The following is a 20,255-nucleotide window of genomic DNA, read 5'->3' as shown; positions in this document are numbered from 1 at the left end:
GGACCAGAAAAACTCAATGCCAGCTAGAGCTATACTGAAGAAGGTTGCCTGCTTGAAAGCAGTCCTGTACCATCACCAAATAGCTCACCATTTGGAGCTGTTCCAATTCTGAGTTGCTACAGCAGATTCTTAGAGGTGCTAAGCACCTGGAATTCCAAATAAAGTCAGTGGGAAGTGTGAGTTCTCATCACCTCTGAAAATGAAACCTTTAGGTCTGGTCTACACTGTGTGTGGCGGAGGGGTCGATCTAAGTTACGCAACTTCAGCTACGTGAATAACATAGCTGAAGTCGATGTACTTAGATCTACTCACCGCGGTGTCTTCACTGCGGTGAGTCAACAGCTGATGCTCCCCCGTCGACTCTGCCTGTGCCTCTTACGCCGGTGGAATACTGGAGTCGACAGGAGAGTGCTCTGCGGTTGATTTATCGTGTCTAGTCTAGACACGATAAATCAACCCCCGCTGGATCAATCGCTGCCCTTTGATGCTGCAGGTAATGTAGACAAGACCTGAGTCTCAGAAACAGGGAGGCAGGTAAAAATCTTCCATGCCACGGTCAGCTGGATTTGCTGTCTAGCCTCCCTCTCTGATGTAGGCCATTTGTAAACCCTGGTGACTTAGGACAGTGCAGGAGAAAGGAGTGCCTGGGGTCCATCCCGTGGTCCTGGGCAAAAATGAGTGATAATCCCCCAGGCCATTGCTGCAGTGCTCCTGGCATTTGAGCATTCTTCCTTGAAGTTCTAGGATCCAGTTGGATTCATTCATCTCTTAAGTGAAACCACAGAAATAGGCTTATCAGCCAGAGGGCAATATATAATACTCCGTGAGGAACATGAACAAGAATGAGTCAGTAATATGGCAGAATTTTCAGGTTGGCCTTTTTCCTTCTTTCCTGAATTATTTACTGGTTGCATTTACTTGCAGGCAGCACTGCTGTTCTTGGGAGCTAGCTGTGCTGGCAGTTTCTCTTTATAAAGTTTGTCACTCAGTTCTGACCATTTTTCATTGGTCTGTATTACGCCGACTTCTTCATGAGTAATAGGTCACAAGGTAGCTGGACCCTGTGAGTAGACCAGGCCCAGATCCCAGTGTCAATGTTTACTAGGCCCAACTGAGACTAATTAAAGGGCACGGAGGTCTGTACCTGGAGTGATAAAGGCCTGTAAAGAGGGCGGGATGAGGAGGAGTTATTGTGGCAGACTGTGCCTGGGGAGAGGAACCAAAGGCCAGGTGCCTATGAAGGTTGCCCTGAAGGGCAACAGAATTGGCTGAGAGCAGAGTTGGCTAGGAATGGGGTGCTGCAAGTGGCAGGATTACCTGAGACCCCACTGTCAGGATAAGCCATGAAATCCTAGGACAAAGGGAGAGCTGAGGAACTGTGGGGGTTTTTTTGTGGGCGGGGGAGGGTGGTCTGTTACATGCCTATGTTTGGACAAATAAATTTACTTACTGGGCATGTCAGAGAGTCCTTGTTAAGCTGTGGAGGAGCCCTGCCGTGTCACCTATGGTAGAAAGGTGAGGTACTTTGCCCCCAATAAAAGGGAAAAATTAGGTGGATCTTTGGTGCCCAGTGAAGAGGGGGAAATCAAAGGCAGGGTGCTGCAGAGTGACCCGTGGCTGCAAGGGGGTGCTTAGGTTGCAGGCTCCATATTTCAGGTTATGTCTATAAAGAGGACATGGGATTCTTTGCTTGTTCACTTGCAGTATAAATCCTTTGAAAATTCTTTACCTTCTTCTGGAATACCCTGTCTATCCAAAATGCTTGTTTGTTCCACAGTCAAATGCTTTGTAATATAACAAGAAATAACTTACTCTGTCACTTGGTTTATGTTACAGAGTAAGTCTAGTTGAAAGACACTTGAGATGTGCCTCCAAATCTTTGACATTTCTATAAAAAAAACTTCCATGTTTCTGTACCATATTTATTTAGCTTGTGAATTATAAATCTGTCCTCAGAACCACTTCCATTGCAGTTAGTGGCAAAATTCTTATTGATTTCAGTGGGCCTAGGTGGGGACCTTGCTCTCTATTCTATCGAGAATCAATCTAACAGTATAACACTGGAAGCTCTTTAGGCGCTTTACCAAGGTGGGAGTGGGGAAGGTAGTTTCTAACCTTTTTAAAATTGATTTGTAAACACTTTCTGTTTTAAAACAACCTTAGGCATTTTTAGGCATATTCAAAGTGTCTGTTTCTAGGAATGTGGGGTCAGTCACTGCAGTGGAAAGTACTAGGGTTAGACTGATTTCTGACAGATGGTGGATCCTGTCATGTCCTGAAAGCTGAAATATTTCCATATTACATTTACACTCGGAGTGCAATGAAAACATGTCCATATAAATTATTTCTAGTCATTTTAATCTGGAATGATATTTTTGTGGGTTCATTAAATTGTGAACAAGTATAAATCAATATATTCAAGAGGTGTGAATTGTCTTGGTGTACATCTGTTAATTTTATAATGTACATTTACCTACTTTTAAAATAATATGAAACAGTGGAGCAAAAGTACACATAAATGAGAAAAGGGAAAGTCTGCTCAGTGATTATTTACTACATGTTTGTTATTCCCCAAAGGCTATTCTTTGTTACTGATAGAATCTTGATATATACCTTCTATGCAGGGCTTGAAAAATCCACCTGCCCACACCCATTAGGAAGATTCCCCAAAGAGTGCCATCAACTACTGGAGAATGAGTTTTTGTTTTAAAAGCCCTGATGATTGCAAAGATCACCTTGATGTGAAAAAATTATTGATGGGTGCCATGCTGACTACATAAAAAAGGCTCCCTATGTCTCTATTGCTGCCCATAGCTCTCCAAGATACAGACGAATGGTGTCAGGTTCACTACTGCTATTCAGAATCCTTTGGGCAGCTGTGATACTGACAAAATTCTTATTAGTTTTACTCTTTTGCTTGAGAAGGCTAGAAGCTGTAACCTTGGGGCAGAGGAGTGAACAGTGCAATCTTGGGAAAGGTAAAGTAGTGAAAACTCTCATTGTCACCATCACCCTTAGCAGCCAGGAAGCTCTGGTGAGGAGAACAGAAAATGCTCCTTTCTTCGTTCCAGCTTCCAAAGGAGGTTGGGGGAGACAGGATCTTAAAACTCATCAGATACCTGCTATCTGCAGGCTGATATAAAAGATGGATCCTCCCAAGGGAGGAGGGAGGTTCAGGAATAGCACTCTGGTAGGTATCCTAGCCACCTCCCCTTTCTCAACAGCTTGGAATGGGACTGTTCTTGAATAGTGGAACCCCACCCATCATTCATGTCAGTTTGTTGCTAGTATGGCTTGTTCTTTGGCTTGTAAGTGTATGGACAGATTTCCAAATTCTGAATGACGGTGAGTAGAAATGAGGTAAACTAGAAGAGAAATAGGTTCAGAGATTTTTGGGGGGAGGAGGCAGAATATTAGGGGAGGAAGTGGAGAACGCAATTATAGCGGTAGGAGAGGGAGATAGATGGAAAAGGTATATTATGATCTGTTATACAAAAGCAAATGGAAAAATTAGAATGAGGCCTGGAAGAGAGAGAAGGCATAACAAAAACCGGAGCTGTAGCAAGTGGGGCTATTGCAATTGATACAATTGGTTTAAAAATGCACTTGCAAAATATAAAATATTAGAAATAAGTTTACATATTTCCAAGAATAGTTCAAAAAGGAACAACTGTAACTTTAAGCTATATTTAGAAGGGATTCTAAAATTCAGATTTTATATAGAACACCCAAAAAATTAGTAACTGTTTGAATTGGTTTTGAAAACACAAATACAACTGAATTTGTATATGTGTCTTTCTGACTTAAAAGCGTATACTCATCTCTGCCCTGATGGTCTCATTAGGACCTGCCTAAGTCCTTGCAAATATTTCAGGTTTATCCATTGATGTTCCTGAACAGAGCTGTGTCATCTTATTCTTTGTTATTGGAGTCTGAGGTCAGGTCTACATTTAAAACGATGTAGCTGCACCACTGTAGTGCTCAAGTGAAGATGATCCTTCACTGACAGGAGGGCTTCTCCCATTGATGGAGCGCTGTCTACTCCGGGGGGGCTAGGTTGGTATAACTACATTGCTCACAGGTGTGGATTTTTCACACCCCTTTGTGATGTAGTTATACCAATATAGCTCTGTAGTGTAGATCTGGCCTCAAACATGTCATTTACTTACAAAGAAATTTCAACTCTGATCCAGCATGGTCAGACTTTCCTGTGGATAATTACTTTACTACTGTCAAGGACTTAAACATTCCCAAAAAAGTAAGAAATGTTCCCCTATACTGGTGGGGGGAATCAATCAGTAAAGGCCCTATTCACAGTGTCAGGGTCCTGTCAGCTGCCACTTCCCTGGTGACAACTGTCTGATGTCATCTCTTTCTCCCTGGAGTCAAGTCAACTTATACCCCCCTTGGGTGTGACCAGGTCTCCCTTTGTTCATTATTACACCTGCCAAAAAGGCCTTGATGAAAGCATTTGAAAAAGATACTCTTTGAGCAGGTGTACGATATTTGGGGATGGGCATGGAGATGGAGTGGTCTCTGTTCTACAAACTGGCTTTTGTAGCATCTGTTGACTTCTCCAGCACACCCCTGTACCCCTCTGTCTAACCCTGGAACCTGCTATCTTTGGAAATGACCTATTGTGGGGAAGGCATAGAATATGGCATTGCTCCCTCTATGATCACACTAGTTTCCAAGCTTGAGATAAACTTGTCCATAACTTCCTGCGCCTGATGGTTTTTCAGGCCTTCTTAAGAACCTCTCTGTTTGGTGGCCATCATAACTGTTTCCAAAACACGCCAATAAAAATACAATAGGAGGTCCCCAACAAAGCCATTTGTGCGTTGCAGTGAAAAACAAACAAGAAATGGCTCCCATTTAAACAAGTAAAACTCACTGTAAATGTCACAAGCGCCAATCTTTCCCTTCAAGAGTCCTGCTTGTTTGTTCAGCTCCCAGCCTAAAGTGATACTGGGGCAGTGGTCAAGCTTTGGGTCTTTTTCAGCAAAACTGGGACTTGGAAGGTTGAAAGCCAAGCTGGAGCATAATGTGGCAGGGTAGCATGATGGTACCAGCAAAGAAATAGACCTACTCAATACCATGGCTGAGGTCTAAGGCAACATCTGTTTTCTGATGTGGGCAAGCTACTTGAGTCACTTCTATGAAGGATAAGTTTTGGTTAATGAACAGACCTGGTTCTCTCCCTCATGCTACCACTGACTTGTGGTATGATATTGGGCAAATAAAGCTTTCTGTAATTCAGTTCCCTCATCTGTAGAATGTGAGTAAGTAATACCTCATAAAGGTGTTCTGAAGCTAAAATAATTAACAGTTATAAAAAACTTTCAGCCTGCTAAATTGAGGGACAAAACTTGTGACAAAATGTTTTGTAAGCAGGTAAAATAATTGTTCTCTAGTAAGTTTTTTGCTGGGAATATTGTGTGTGAGAGAGCAGGGGAAGGACTTCTTTCAGATGATTGTGCAGCAACTGACCCAGCAGAGACACCTGAGAGCAGGGAAAATTCCTATTTCCCTGTTACCATGGATTGAAACTTTTGCATCCCCTGGGTGCCGAGAGCAGATCTGTTAGCTCCTCCTCTACTTCCCCTACATTCCACTTCTCTGTAATAGAGCTCTGGATGGATCCCAAGAGTTGCAGCAATTAGAATTTTTGCTGTCAGAATCATAATTTTGTTCCCAACATTCTTCTTGATATTGATTCTTCAGGTTTTCATTCTTAGGGTTGTGTTAGTTATACTTTTCATTATATGAAATTGACCTATTGGAGAGACAAAAACATTTACAGATGATTATTCTGGTGCAATGTTGAATGAGATTTTAAGTCCACAAGTTTTTGAAAGTCAGAATAAAGGGTCATATAACTACTAATTATGGCCCCCTTGTTAATACCCATTATTATCAGATGTTCATTATGCAGCATGTTCACACAGCAGTGAACAATATGTGATGTGAGTTATAAAAAAAGTGTATTGGAAAGTAACTGTATTTCATTCCACTCCTTCAGTAATATAGAGAAAAGTGAATTTTCCTTTGCTATTTGTGTATATTGCATCTGTCTACAGATGCATCTGCAGTATGTAGCACTTTGCCACCTTGCATCTGTGTCCTGTGACTATGTCAGGAAAGACCTTTATCATAATGTACGCACATATTGGGAGAGGGTTATGGTTACTGTGGGAAACCTTACCCTGAATTTGGAGCAATGAAAAGTTAACCTCAGGGTTGCATTTAGCAAAACAAGAAAATTATTTCCTCTGTAATTTAATGAGGGATGGTGGGGTTCATCTTAAACTGTCTCAGGATGGAGCACATCTTTTCTGGTTGCTCTTCATTCAATTAGAGAAGTGGCAATCGAATAACTGGGGATTTTTCCAAATCAGCATGTTTATAAAGCAGCTTTATAAGGCTACTTTGATAAACCTTCTTTAAAATCTTAGTTTTTCCAGCTCCTTTTCATTCTCCTCATTCATCATGTAAACAGTGCAACCCAGTAGACCTGAGCAGGGGATGGTTATATTTTTTTCTCTCTGCATCCTTCCCCCCGTATTGTTTACTCCCCTGATATGGACTCAACCCCTGTGTCATTTTGAAGGAGGCACTTTTCACAGAACTGTCGTTTTATACAAGCAGGAAGCAAGAGTCGGTCTGAGCCTATTAAGTAATATGTTATGACAAGCTTGAGTCCAGTCATGGGTGGCTTATGATGTTTTCATAGGAAAACATCCTTTTGAGACCAAAGTTATTTTATATCTGTTCTTGCCCATTCTTTCATTATCAAGGATTATTTCTGTGCACATGGGATCAGTTTCTTACATTTAAATCATGGAGATAATAACTTCCAATATGTGTTTTTATGAGACATCCTAAACTGATCCACCTGTATAATCTAAGGAAGAAACCGCTTTTTGAAATCTCTGGATAAAAAGGTGCTGTAGAAATGTAAATCCTTACTAATAATGTTTCTGTATTTTGTGATGTGCCGCTAGCACATCTTACACATTTAAATTTTTTTGTACTTTCTGTTTCATAAAGCCATGGACCGGGGGATGGTGGTATTTTAGCTATGAAGTTACTTAAGTTTAGATTTCAATGGAATGTTTGATTTGAATGTCTGAATAAATAGATAGGTGCATCCTGGGAAATGCTGCTGTCTCTGGCTGTCAGATCCTGTTAAACAGCTGCAGAATAGGTTTTCCTGGAGAATTTTCTGATTAATCCGAACTCTGACTTGGTGGCAGCAGTTTGCCGTGCAAGTAGTCCAGAAAATCTCTTTAAGGCAAAGGGAATCTGAAGCCTGTACTGCAGTGATTTTCAACCTTTGGTCCACGGACCTCTGGGGATCTGCAAAAGGTGGTTGTTACCAAAGAAAAGTGGTTTACAGACTGTGGTCCGTGGACCCTTGGAGACCACAGACTGTCTAAGATTTCTAAAGAGATCCGCACCTCCATTCAAAAATTTGTAGGGGTCCACGGATGAAAAAAGGTTGAAAACTGCTACTGTACTGTATAGTACTGATCATTTTGTGATATGCCTGTTGTTGGGCAAACAATCTATTTTTACTTGACTTCTGGCTTAAAAGAAACTTTGGCTACTTTAATGGTGACACATTATGCAACTCAAACAGTACAAAGTGCTTCATCAGAGCCTTTTGCCCTTCTCTGTGTTGCATGTGTTGAACTAACAAATGTTCATTTATTAACTTCTTGGTCTCTTCCAGATTGCTGATCTGCAGCTCCATAAACTGGATGAGCTGGACTGCTTGATCCAGGGCCTGCTGTATGTTGATTCTGTTGGGTTTAATGGCCAGCCAGAGTGCTATTATTTTGAAAATCCCACAGCTCCTGAACAATGTCAGAAAAAGCCTTACTGCCTTGATAATCCATATCCAATGTTGCTGGTTAACATAGGCTCAGGGGTCAGCATCCTAGCAGTGTATTCCAAGGACAACTATAAAAGAGTTACAGGGACCAGGTAAGGATGCTACTGTATATATACAGGGTCAGATTATTGCCACTTCTCTCCCCATCCTACCATAGAAGGCAGCTTGGAGATGCATCAATCCATTGCAGCTGCTGGGGAGCCTCTGCCAGGGACCTAGGGACCCCAACTGAATGTTTAAGTTGCCCTCTCCTCATGGAGATGCTTGCATTGTCAAAACCAAAATACTACATTGTTTCACTTGCTGTTGACTATTTAAGTACAGCAGCGTGTAATTAATTACAAGAATTATACAAAGAATCAGGGGGGTAGCCGTGTTAGTCTGTATCCACAAAAACAAGGAGGAGTCTGGCGGCACCTTAAAGGCTAACCGATTTATACAACGTATCTAAGCATACAATATTATAGCAATTCATACATTAGGGAATGAAAATACACTGGACCCTCGCTAAAACACGGGATTTGGGATCTATGTGCGGTATCGCGTTATAGCAGGGACCACGTTAAAATGAATTGCAATGAAAGTAATTAAATTTGGGATCCATGGCCACAACCGTGTTATATGCGAATTTGCGCTATATAGATGCGCTTTCTAGCGAGGGTCCAGTGTATTCCTATATGTGATGAATATTGGGGATAAGATTAATTAAACTAAAAATTTGGTGGTGGTGATTTTAAATTATTGAAGCATTTGCTAACATCCGTTTCATTTTTTTTCTATGAATAGCATGAAAGAAATATGAAGTTTGGTACAGTAGTTCCCCCAAAATTGAAGAAAGAGACATCTAATTATCATTGCTAGAGAGGATTAAACAAGCTGGGATTTGGCAATATTTCTAACTGTATTTGTTGTTTTTCTATGACTCCCCCTTCATTGTCAGTCCATCATTATATTAAAATCTCCCAGTGCTGCATCTTTTCTCCCACTCTTTTGATGGGTAACCTGTGGCAACGCTCTGTTGCCTTCCCCACTCCTCTTTTTGATTAATGTGGAGGATATGTAACTCACTAATGGTCTGTTCTTCCTAAGGCTTGAATGTATGTTCAGACCTATGGATAGATCACTTAAACACTGAAGGCACACTGAAAATTTCACTGTTTTTCATTACACATAGGATATAGAACATGTTTTTGACTTCAGCCTATGTAAGTGTGTGTGTATGTGCTGCTTCTCCCCGCCCCCCATGAATAATATAATAGTAATATTTTTAGTGTGGATGCACAGGAGACCTTTAACTTGAAAACTCCTTTGCCTTTAGCATTCGATAGCCTTGAACTGTTTGTCTTGTTTCCAAGTATACAGTACAAACAAACAAACTGATCGTAAAACTGTAGGGCTTGGATGTCCTGTTACACAATAACTCCATTGACTTCAGAGGAGAATCATGTCCAAAATCCTGTATGTTATGTGGATAATTTTTTAACCAATTCAAAAATCTGAATTATAAGAACAATGTGTATAGTTCTTATTGCTTAAACATCAATTTGTAGTGGTACTTCGTTGTGAATATTCAGATCTGAGATTATCTAATTGGTTCTAAATTGACCCAGGTCAGCAGCAAGTAGCCTTTGTGGAATAAATTAATAGTCCGTTTTCTAGTTGGACAGCTGTTCACTCCATAGAAATACTGTCCCACCTTGGACTCATTGTCACTCTTGTTTCAGCAAAGAGGTCAAGGAGTGAATAGGCCAAACTACTCCCTTGTTGCTGTGACTTAGGCATGTTGAGAGGAAAGTTTGGAGAAATGTGTACATTCAGCTCAGTTGATATATATGAGGATTTTCATCTCCAGGGCTCTCACCCTGCACAAGCACTGAGCTCACATATAAATTCAACTTTAAAAAATGTTGGAGCTCAGGTCTGTTAAGGCTGAAGGTTCATAAATCTGGAGGAGTTATGCAAATATTCAACATCCTAATATGCATATGATAAATATGCATTACTGTATTTACATAACCAACGCATGTCCTGATTATCTGAGCTGAAGCCTGACAAGGCTGCAGCATGGAACAAGCTTAAGAAACATAAGAATTGCCATGCTTTTTGCTGGCTTTGGCGCCTGTAAGTAACCCTGGGTGCTTCTTGTGGCTTTGCTCAGCTACGTCTTGCTCAGGAGTGGAAAGCTGCCGTTGGTTACTAGGATTGTTTCTTGCCCTGGGCTGGGAGAGTATCTGGCTGTTTCCTGTTATCAGCTGAGGGATGCTTTGGGTGGCCTGCTGGTCCCTTGCTAGGTGCCCAGTTCTGGCTGCTCCTTGCCCATTTCTCCCTGGCTTGGGGGTGCTTTGGTTGCTGATTACCAGTGATTTCCACTCTGACCCCTATGACCAGGGAAAGATGGCTAGAGCGCTGCGCACATGTGCTTGAGCTGTAGTTCCAATCTATGGCCATGCATGGGTTTGGGGGAGACACAATATGCTGTAAGTTGCATCCCTGTGGTTTGAGTCCTCCCAGCTAGATCTTCAGGATTAGAATCACCAGGCTTCTAATCGTGGAGAGTCTACCTGGCATGGCTCATAACCATAGATGCAGCCTAGAGTGTCTCTCCTCATTGGTCCAAATCAGGAGATGTGAACTTCTAGAAAGGAGCCATGCAAAGAGCAAGTAAAAGCAGGAGACAGAATGTGTGGATGACGCTTCTTAGAACTGCCTGGTGCCTAAGAACTCTTCTCATTTTAGTCTCGGAGGTGGAACGTTCCTGGGTCTGTGCTGTTTGCTGACTGGCTGTGAGACTTTTGAAGAAGCACTAGAAATGGCAGCTAAAGGAGACAGCACCAACGTTGATAAACTGGTAAAAGATATTTATGGGGGAGACTATGAACGATTTGGCCTTCAAGGATCTGCTGTAGCATCAAGGTACATATTTAACTGGTTGTTTTCAAAGAGCTTAATAGAAATTTGCTGTGCACACTAAACTGAACTCTCAATTCCTACCCTATGTCCTCTGTCTGTATATAAAAGTCACCTTGCTGTATTGTGGTATTCTTATTTAGGATCTCTCTCCTGTTTTTGTTTGCTAATAAAGTATAAAAATATTCAAAGTCTAGAAGATAAAATTTATTTTAATTTAAAATACATTAATTTTGAAAGAACACCTTTACCCATTGTAACTGTATTCTCCCATTGTATTTTCTTTATTAAGAGGTCCTTTCTCACATGTCCATGTTACGTAGGGTTGCCAACTCTGACTGAAGCTATTCCAGGAGATCTTTTTTCCCCCAACATGACATAATGTCATTTTCTTAAAATAACCCATAAAAAAATCTCCTGGATTGCTTTCAATAATCACTGGAAAATGTATGCTGATTCCAGGAAACTCCAGGCCAGTCCTGGAGGATTGGCAACCTTAATATTATGCCCAGAGTCAACAGCATCAAATCCAAGCAAAACTGTTTATATTATAAGCTTACTAAGGTGGATCTGTGGAAATTTAACCTTTCTGAATAACTTAGAATAAAAAGGACGTTAATATTTCCAACACAGCTTTGGCCACATGATGAGTAAAGAAAAAAGAGATTCCATCACTAAAGAGGACCTGGCCAGAGCTACCTTGGTCACTATCACCAACAACATTGGCTCCATTGCTCGCATGTGTGCACTGAATGAGGTAAGTCTGCAAATTCACTGTACGTTTCATTGAGGCCTCTAGCAGTACAGATAACAAAAACAGTAAGTGCAAAATGCTTATATACCTATTCAATGACTGCCCCACTAGATAGATGCACATATTTAATATTGGCTCCTAGCTCTTTCGAAGTCTACTATTAACTCCATTATAAGGTACTCTTTGCTATAAGGCACAGGACATTTGAATTTAAAAAAAAACCAAGGTTTTATAATAAATGAACACTCCTATAATTAATGATCCCCAGAGCCGTCCAGCTGTTCTCACTCTTTAGATCAATATAGCAGATCAATTCTTCTAATTATCTCTTGGTTTAGTAGCTCTTGTTGTTATCCCATAAGCAATAAAGTATGACTGCAACATTCTCATTGCGTTGGTTTTTGTTTGTGTTTGTTTCATGACCTGGTGGTCAAGAACTATTCATGGAGTTAGTTTTTGCTCTAAGTACTCTCCATTTTCTGGAAAGTCATCTTCAGTCGTGAGGGTTTTCTACATTCTTTTTGCTTTCAGCTTCTTTACAGTGTTGCCTTGTGGCACGGAGTTCAAGCAGCATTGTACAGGGCTATCAAAGCATCAAGAGTTACAACAGAGATCCACGTGTGTTGCATTAAGAGGAGAAAAAAAGATAATGACCCTCTGCGATATGCCTCTACAAAGAAATTTTTGACCCAATTTCTTTTAACTGGATGAACTGTAGAACTACTAGGGAAAATGGACAGATGCGATAAATAACTTGCATTTCATAGAGGATATCTAAATAGATTTTTCCCCACCAACACTTTGATCTTGTTTCTGATGCTTATTTCAGTTGTATGACACAAAGGAAGAACAATTGTTCACAACGTGTGATGGGCTAGGCGTACAGAGAAAAATCCTAGGCTGAATAATAAATATTTTTGTTTTAGGAGCAAACTATTTGTTTTATGTGATTCACTGGCTGGGATTAATCCAATAACCAGTTCTTGATCTTCTCAGAGAAAGGCAAAACTATACCCCTACCAGCAACAAGGCACATAGCCTGTTGTGAAGCATTGTGTGTTGGGTCAGGGCCATGATGATGATTCCTTTGTGACTCACTGGAGATACCAGTTTAGGCCCTGAAGCATGAGATTTGATGAGTCTTATTATTGTAGCTTAAAGATATTAATGAAAATGATTAAATATGAAGATGATGAATGAATAAATAAATAAAAGATTCTTCCTCCTGGACTTCAGAGCTGGGATGGCTTGCATAAAGCTGGCAAGAGTGTGTAAATTCCATCGTCTGGACATTTTGGGGTTCTTGTCAATGAAACACTGTCCCATAGATTGGCACAAAGGACCCCCCTCTACTGTTCACAGCTGGGGGAAGTACTTTACATCTTCCCTAGCTGCAGAGCACCTAACAAACCATATAAAGTATACAGTAGCCCTCCATACCGCACCATCAATACAGACTTCACTGTACAGCTAAATTGGCCACACATATATATGCTACGTAGCCTTCCACAGTTGGGCTACGGTTGTTAATAGTTTAATGAAAAACACTACACAGTGTATATCATATGTCATTTTCAGGATGTCCTAACTTGATCAGATCAAATCTGAATTTCATCAGAATTCCTCATTGGTTGAAGGCTGCTATGTTTCAACTTCCATTTTGGCTGTAGAACTGCTAAAAGGGTAGCAAGAATTTTATATAAGAGTAGTGTGTTCTTATTCTCCTTGTACTCAAAAGTGGCTGAACTGTCTTTACTTAAACTGCCACACAAAATGTATCCCTGGGCAGAAGCCAGGCCTAGAAAGTTTTATACCAAAAGGTGGTCGTTCCAGAAAGTTACAAGTGACTGAAAATAGAAATGGTCATGCCAATTTCATTATTGTAGCCATATTTCCTTCTGTTAGTCCCTATGGAATCTTTAATGGGATTTTTAATCAGTTGTCCAACCAATTAATTGGGTTTTTTTAAAATAATTTGCCATAAATTTTGCATACTTGTGATAGGATAGTGAATGACATGTATGAATAGTTTTCTTTTAGGTTTAGGATTTTCAATAAAAAGTGTGTGTCCATGTCAGATACCATTTGTTTTGATTTTCTAATAACTTCATGGTCATATTTGGGGGGGAAAAGGAAAGTTTATTGAGAATGAAGTTAAATTTGGTTCCTAAACAGCTTGCCAGTGTTGCATTAACAGAAATGTATTGCATATCTCTTTGCCGTCCATTTGCAAGAAATGTGTTTTACAGAGTAGAAAGCACTGTCTGCTTGGGGAATGCAGAATGTTGCTGCCCATTTTTAACCTTAACCTGTAAAATGCTGACTTTTTCCACATCTCCAGCCAAATAAGTTCTTAGGAGGATATGTGAATATATGCTTATGTGGCCACAGACACCAGAGGGTTAATTAGAAGTTTTGTATCCTCCATGACTGTAAAACTGCATTATCTAAATAAAGCTGTTGTTGCTAAATATAGTCTCATCTGCACATTTGACTCTTCTTTTAGCCGTGTTAATAGAAATAACTGGACCATGATGTACTTCAGCACTATCCAATATCTTACACCTTTTGAGTGTGACATCCTCTTCAGACAACACCACTGGACAGTGCTAAAGGACATCATGGCCTAGTTATTTATATCAGCATGGTTAAACTACTTGGAAAAGAACAGTCAAATGTGCAGATGAGACTGTATTTAGCAACAAAAGCTTTATTTAGATAATGAAGTTTTACAGTTGTGGAGGATAGAAATCTTTTTAACTGACCCTCTGGAGTCTGTGGCCTCATAAACATATGTCATCATTATCTTTAGAGATAATTCTGTTGATATTCAGCAGAGACTGTTAATGAAATAACATCATCATCTAAGCTCCCAACAAGAGTCTTATACGTTTTTTCACGTTCAGGTACTCACTTGCTGTTGAACTGTTGACTTGCTGGGTGTGAACTATTTTAAAATGGCGAATGCTAGATTCTGTTTCTCTTTGTACATCATCACCAGAACTGGCTTCAGTGGGGTAGCATAGGTGTAACTGAAGGCATAATGGGCTACAGGAACCTTAACTACAGGCGGTAATGTGTGAAAAAGGTTGGCTTGACCTTGGTTGGCCCTTAGATTGAAATTGGAGAGGTGGTTTTCTGTTTGTTTTTTGTATGTTTGTTTGAAAAAAACAATTAAAACAAATAATGCTTTTTCATATAAACTGAGCTCAGTTAACATTGAAACCAGTGAGAGACAATAAATGTGGAACCTCACCCTGCCATTTTACAGTCACTTTTGCCCCAAACCTGAGTCTCCAAGGCTAAAAAGGACTGAGCCTACTGAGGCGAACAAGGTATTTTGCCACACATGGTGTCAGCGGTTTGCTGTCCTGGTATTTCCACTCATGGAAGCGCTGAGCCCATATGGCTGACGTCACACCTGACCTTGCCAGGATTTCCACCTTCAGCTGTGGGTAATCCGTAGCTGTCTCTGTGGTCATGTCGAAATAGGCCTTTTGGGGCTCCCCACACAGAAATGGAGCCAGGATACCTGCCCACTGGTCTTGGGGCCAGGCCTCCCACAGTGCCGTCCTCTCGAAGGCGAGGAGATATGCCTCTATATCGTTGTCCGTAGTCTGTAAATTAGTTGCTTGCCTGCAGCGGCTGGATCCCCTGGGGCCCGGGCGTCAGCATGGTCAGTGCTTTTAACTGGTTCACTACTTCATTCAGGGTGGCTCGATCTTGGACCACCTGGTTCATCAGTAATTGGTTCGTCTCCTGTTGAACGCGTACTGACTCTTGCTGGGCAGCCATCTTTCCCTCGTAGCCTCTTGTTGGGCCGCAGTGGCCTGTGCCAATGCCTTCACTAAATCATCTTTTTTTTTGTGATTTACCCTGCCCTGAGATGGCTTGCCACACTTTTCAGAGTGGAACCACAGTTTGGGAACGATGATGACACATGTGTATCTGTAGAGTAATCCTTATCAAGTGCCCTTCAAAGGTTTCCCTGGAGCCAGGTGGATTTGTTGATTATCTTGACTCTTCAAGGGCTGATTCACTTAATAAATGAAATATTAATAAAAATGCATATGTAATAAATTACATATGGGATAACATGGAAATAGCATTGCTAACACTTCAGTTTTACCACATCAGAAAAATATCTCATACTGTCATACATCCTCTAAGTGCCATGTGATTATATGTATGCAACACATTAGTGACATACTTTATCCTGTCCTTCAGATAAAATCTGCCTTCCTGCTGCCACTTGTCTCCTTAGTAAACACAGCTACCTACTGCTTTTGGGGTTTCAGTATGGAGAATTAGAGTTGCATTGCTATGATGTATAAAGCAGGGTAGATTTGATTTAAACCATTAGTCAGGAAGACTCGATTTAATCATGGTTTTCTACATAAAAATGCATTCTTGTTGGTTATTATAACCTTAATACATATTCTTCACAACTCAGAGATAGATGTAGGTTTCATTTTTAGAAGGTACATGCTATACATTTTTAAACAGTGATTTATTTTGAAAACTTTTCTGATTAGTTTTACAGCTATATCAGAAAATGAATGATTGGTTATTTCATTTACTAAAGGTAATTGAAGCAGATATTTATGAAGTCATTGGGAGGTGAACTATCTCCAATTCAACAGGTTAATCATTAATATTTGGAGGATTTTCTTGCCATGCTGTATTAGGAGAACATCACCAGACAGACATTTTTAATTGTTTTATTTAACTAAAACAATAACATTAAGTATTCTGGATTTTTTTCTTCAACAGCAAATATATAATATTTTAACAAAACAAGCATATGTCCCTCGCTTCTCACATTTATCTCCAGACTTCTTCTCCTTATCCAAATCTATTCTGCCCCCAACAATCATCTATTCATTGAACTCTCTGAAAACTTTGCACTTTTAGAGAGAGGTAAGGGATTAACTCTGTGTACCCAAATTTTCAGAGGGACAATAGAGTTGAGTTCTGTTGTTTCTCACCTCTATATATTATTTATTTTAAAACCTTTTTGCTGTTAACAAGCATGTTACGTCTGGGGAGACACATCCAGAGTTTGAGAACTGGAAAACTAAGCATCTCTGATGGTATCTTCTAGACTGAGCACTGAGTCTCATTGGGTAGATAGAAGGATGAACCTAAATCTATACAGAAGCCCCTGGAACCTCATAAAATAGGATCCCTAATCCATGAACTATTGGAACTCATTTACAAAATTTTTCTTAAACATTACATGAATATATTGTTTCATCCTATAGAATTAGAATTTATAATCCCTATTCTGTGATGAGATATCTTTGAGCTATAATGTATCTTAATTAAAACTATCTTTAGATAGGCTTTTTCCTCAAAGTATTTTATCAAAAAAGTCCGATTGATTTTTATCCACCCTGGTATAAAGTTGAAAATTCCCAAGTTTTTTTTTTTCTCAATAGAAATAAAATTGCATGTCTAAAGCAGCACACCTACTGAATTTAGTTTTATTCTTTATCTTTGTATTGTTATTTTACAGAACATTGACAGAGTGGTGTTTGTAGGAAACTTTCTCAGAATCAATATGATCTCTATGAAGGTGCTAGCATATGCTATGGATTATTGGTCCAAGGGACAGTTGAAGGCTCTGTTTTTGGAACATGAGGTAGGGAAATGTATCCATTAAATTCCTTATTAATTATAGGAAACTATATCTGTGATGTTTGAGTGTACAGAGTTGCACAGAGAATATTTCTCTTAAAAAGCCAAAGGGGGCGATAGACTAGGTTCTGTGAAAATGGCCTTTAACTCAGGAGGTGGTTGAAAATGTAAATCCCTGAATTGTAATTAGTTTGGGTGCTCATCTTGCTGGATTTACTTTCATTTGATAAACCTCATACATCTGCCCAAAACTTTCTCTGGCATAAAACTATGCATGCAGCATTTCAGGCCTGATACTTGTATTGGTTGGTTGGGATTTTGTTTTTACAAAATGTCAAATGATGTCAAAATTAAATTAATAGGGTTAAAATGGAAACTGTCTTACCATGTGTGTGGAGTCACTACAGTGGTTCCATAACAAGTTCTGTTTTGTCCTTTGGTTAGTCACAACAAGCTGTGTAAGGCTTATAATGATACAACTGGACCCTTTTCTTCTTTCACTGGAATCATTTAATTACAATCCACGTTTTGAACACTGGTATAGGTGACTGATCTCACAAGATGTATATCTTTTTAACTGCCTTATCAATGCTGAAAGCATTATGAGTATTGTGCTACTCGGTTGTACTTCAGAATTTCTGATAGTTCTTGGTTTTGTTTTTAAGGGTTATTTTGGAGCTGTTGGGGCCCTTCTGGAATTGCTTAAAATGACAGAAGATCAGTGACAAAGCTCACTGGAAGTGGATACCTGTCAAAGATGCTGCTGGATAGAATGAAAGCCACTATAAGGATGGAAATGAAGCCATTATGGCAGTTCTACCTGCTGGATTTGTAAATAATTTAAAATCCTTTTAGCTGATCTCTAACTTTTGGGTTTTGAGCTTAATACTTCAAAATTCATACTGGGAATAAAAAGTTTTTTTCTGTACACTGTATTTTTTAGGGGTAAAAAAAACCTGTGCAACGTGGCCAAACATGCAGATTTTATGGATTGATTTTTAAAAGTGCACACTGTTTAAAAAAGGACCTATACTATGAGACACCTGCGTTTCTTCTGGGGTTTACTGATTAGTGTGGTAATTTTAACTTCATCTAGTAATCACTCTAGGAGATTTTTATCTTATTTTTTCATGACGTTTCATGATTTACTCTTGGTTTCAAATGAAACTACAAAGCTGGCACATTTTACTGTGAACACTAAACTAATTGATTTTGATTTTGTTGCCTTCACTCTTTTTTATTTAAAAAGATACTCTTCCCTCTCATCCCTCCCGCAAAAAGATGCCCTTTCTTTGACTACATGTGTTTCTGTTAACAAAGAGGCACTAGCAGACCTGCTGAGATGGGAATAAGATTTGTGTAGTGACTGGCACCTTTTGAAGTCATGAACATGAGTTAACTGCTCATTGTGGCACCAAAGTCCCTGGCATTTTGGCCTATTCCTTTCTGAAATTTTTGATTACTGGGTCAAAACTAAAACAAAATCCTGTTATGGTAAAATTCATCTATGAAAAGAGCTCTATGGTATAGATGGTATTTATACAGTATATACGTAGCATTAGAAAATAACAAGGAAGAATAATTTCAATATGTCTGAGGACTTTACTGTAGTCATTACAATAACTTCTTAAATTTTATGTTCATCAAATTTGTTGTTCAAATCCCACTTTCTAAAATTAGAACCAATACTTATTGTATCATATATTGGATTAGGAACTAAAGTTTAATTTTGCCTCCAGGACTTGGTAAAGTCTGAGTATTTTTTCCTCAATCATTCTGTCTTACAAATCTGTATTTGAAATTCATCCTTTTTGATGCGTCACATGATGTAAAGGGTCCATCAGAGGGACAGCATAATTTTAGGGAGCATGTGTTCTCTGATGTGTTTTGGTTTTTTGTTTCTGAACACAGTCATTAATTCTCATCTCTCTCAAACCTTGGATAAATTGATTCTAACGGAAGCGTTGACTTGTCTGCTGGAAATAAAGGCCTTTACTGTGTGATAGTTTTTAATGTATCTGTGGAATTCATTTCTTTAAACCAAACTATATAGAGTACCTAGTAGTATTAATTTGGTTACGTCTTCCTGTTGTTTTTACGATCTGTTCCTGGTACTTGTTTTTCCTATATTACGTCACTTTGGCCTTTCTTACTTTGATTCATCCACTCATTTGAGACTTTGTTGAACTGCTTATTATGTGACAGGTTTAAAGTTTTGCCGTTTTACATTTTGACTTTTTTCATAGGTTGTATGACTTCTATGAACCACAACGTGTGAGAATCTTTTAACATAATTAACTGTAACGTTGTTGAAAGAGCTACAGATGGGATACATTTGTCTGAATGCTTCTAGTCCTATATGAACAAAATAAGTTACATTAAGCTTTTAAGTTGCTAAAGAGGAGAGTTGCATAATCTTGGATGTTGTGGGTATGCCTACACTTCAAGGGCTACTACAGCACCGCTGCAGCTCTGCCGCTGTAGCACTGTAGTGTAGACACTTATACATCAGTGGAAGGTGATTTTCCATCACGGTAGTAATTCCACCCCCTCAAGAGGTGATAGACTAGACACAGCTCGGGCGATAGAATAATTCTTCCAGTGACCGAGCTGTGTCTACAGTGTAGGTAGGTTGACCTAGCTACATCGCATAGTGCGTGGAATTTTTCATAGCCCTGAGCAATATAGCTTCGTCGACCAGGTCTTGGTGTTGGCTATTTCAAACATTGCACGCCTCCTCAATTTTTTAAAAGCCAGCAGTTATAATGGACATACAGGGTTTACTTTTCAAGCTTCAGTGCAAAGAATGTTCACAAGGTAAATATGTCCATGCAGAATTGCACATGCAACTATTTCAGTATTTCCACAATTACCAGAGCTGGAGCTGTGAACTTGGACATGTAGGCTGTGCTCAGGAGGGAAGATCTTCCACAGTCACACTGATTCAGAAGAATTATAGTTTGCCTGACAGACAATTTTTTGGACCTCTCTAAGCAGCATAAAGAAGTCAAATACTGAAGAGCCATCCTTTATCTGGAGTCGATTAAAAACTACTAG

At 39.5% G+C, this 20,255-nt stretch overlaps 1 protein-coding gene across 2 annotated transcripts in view; it reads left to right on the top strand.

Annotated features, from left to right (window-relative positions):
* The window catches only part of PANK1 (pantothenate kinase 1), a 39,545-nt gene extending 20,339 nt beyond the window's left edge, over positions 1–19,206 (top strand). For both annotated transcript variants that reach the window (XM_048857189.2, XM_048857188.2), the window contains exons 3-7: positions 7,736–7,989; positions 10,634–10,810; positions 11,438–11,561; positions 17,077–17,202; positions 17,864–19,206. In XM_048857189.2, the coding sequence (XP_048713146.1) occupies positions 7,736–7,989; positions 10,634–10,810; positions 11,438–11,561; positions 17,077–17,202; positions 17,864–17,923 (741 nt within the window). In that variant the 3' untranslated portion in view covers positions 17,924–19,206. The remainder of the gene's footprint in view (positions 1–7,735; positions 7,990–10,633; positions 10,811–11,437; positions 11,562–17,076; positions 17,203–17,863) is intronic.
* The last annotated feature ends 1,049 nt before the right edge of the window (positions 19,207–20,255 follow it).

The sequence above is a fragment of the Caretta caretta genome, chromosome 7 (assembly GCF_965140235.1).
Source record: "Caretta caretta isolate rCarCar2 chromosome 7, rCarCar1.hap1, whole genome shotgun sequence".
Lineage (NCBI taxonomy): Eukaryota > Metazoa > Chordata > Testudines > Cheloniidae > Caretta > Caretta caretta.
Note: the sequence above shows the minus strand (reverse complement) of the source record. Positions and strands in the feature narration are given on the sequence as shown.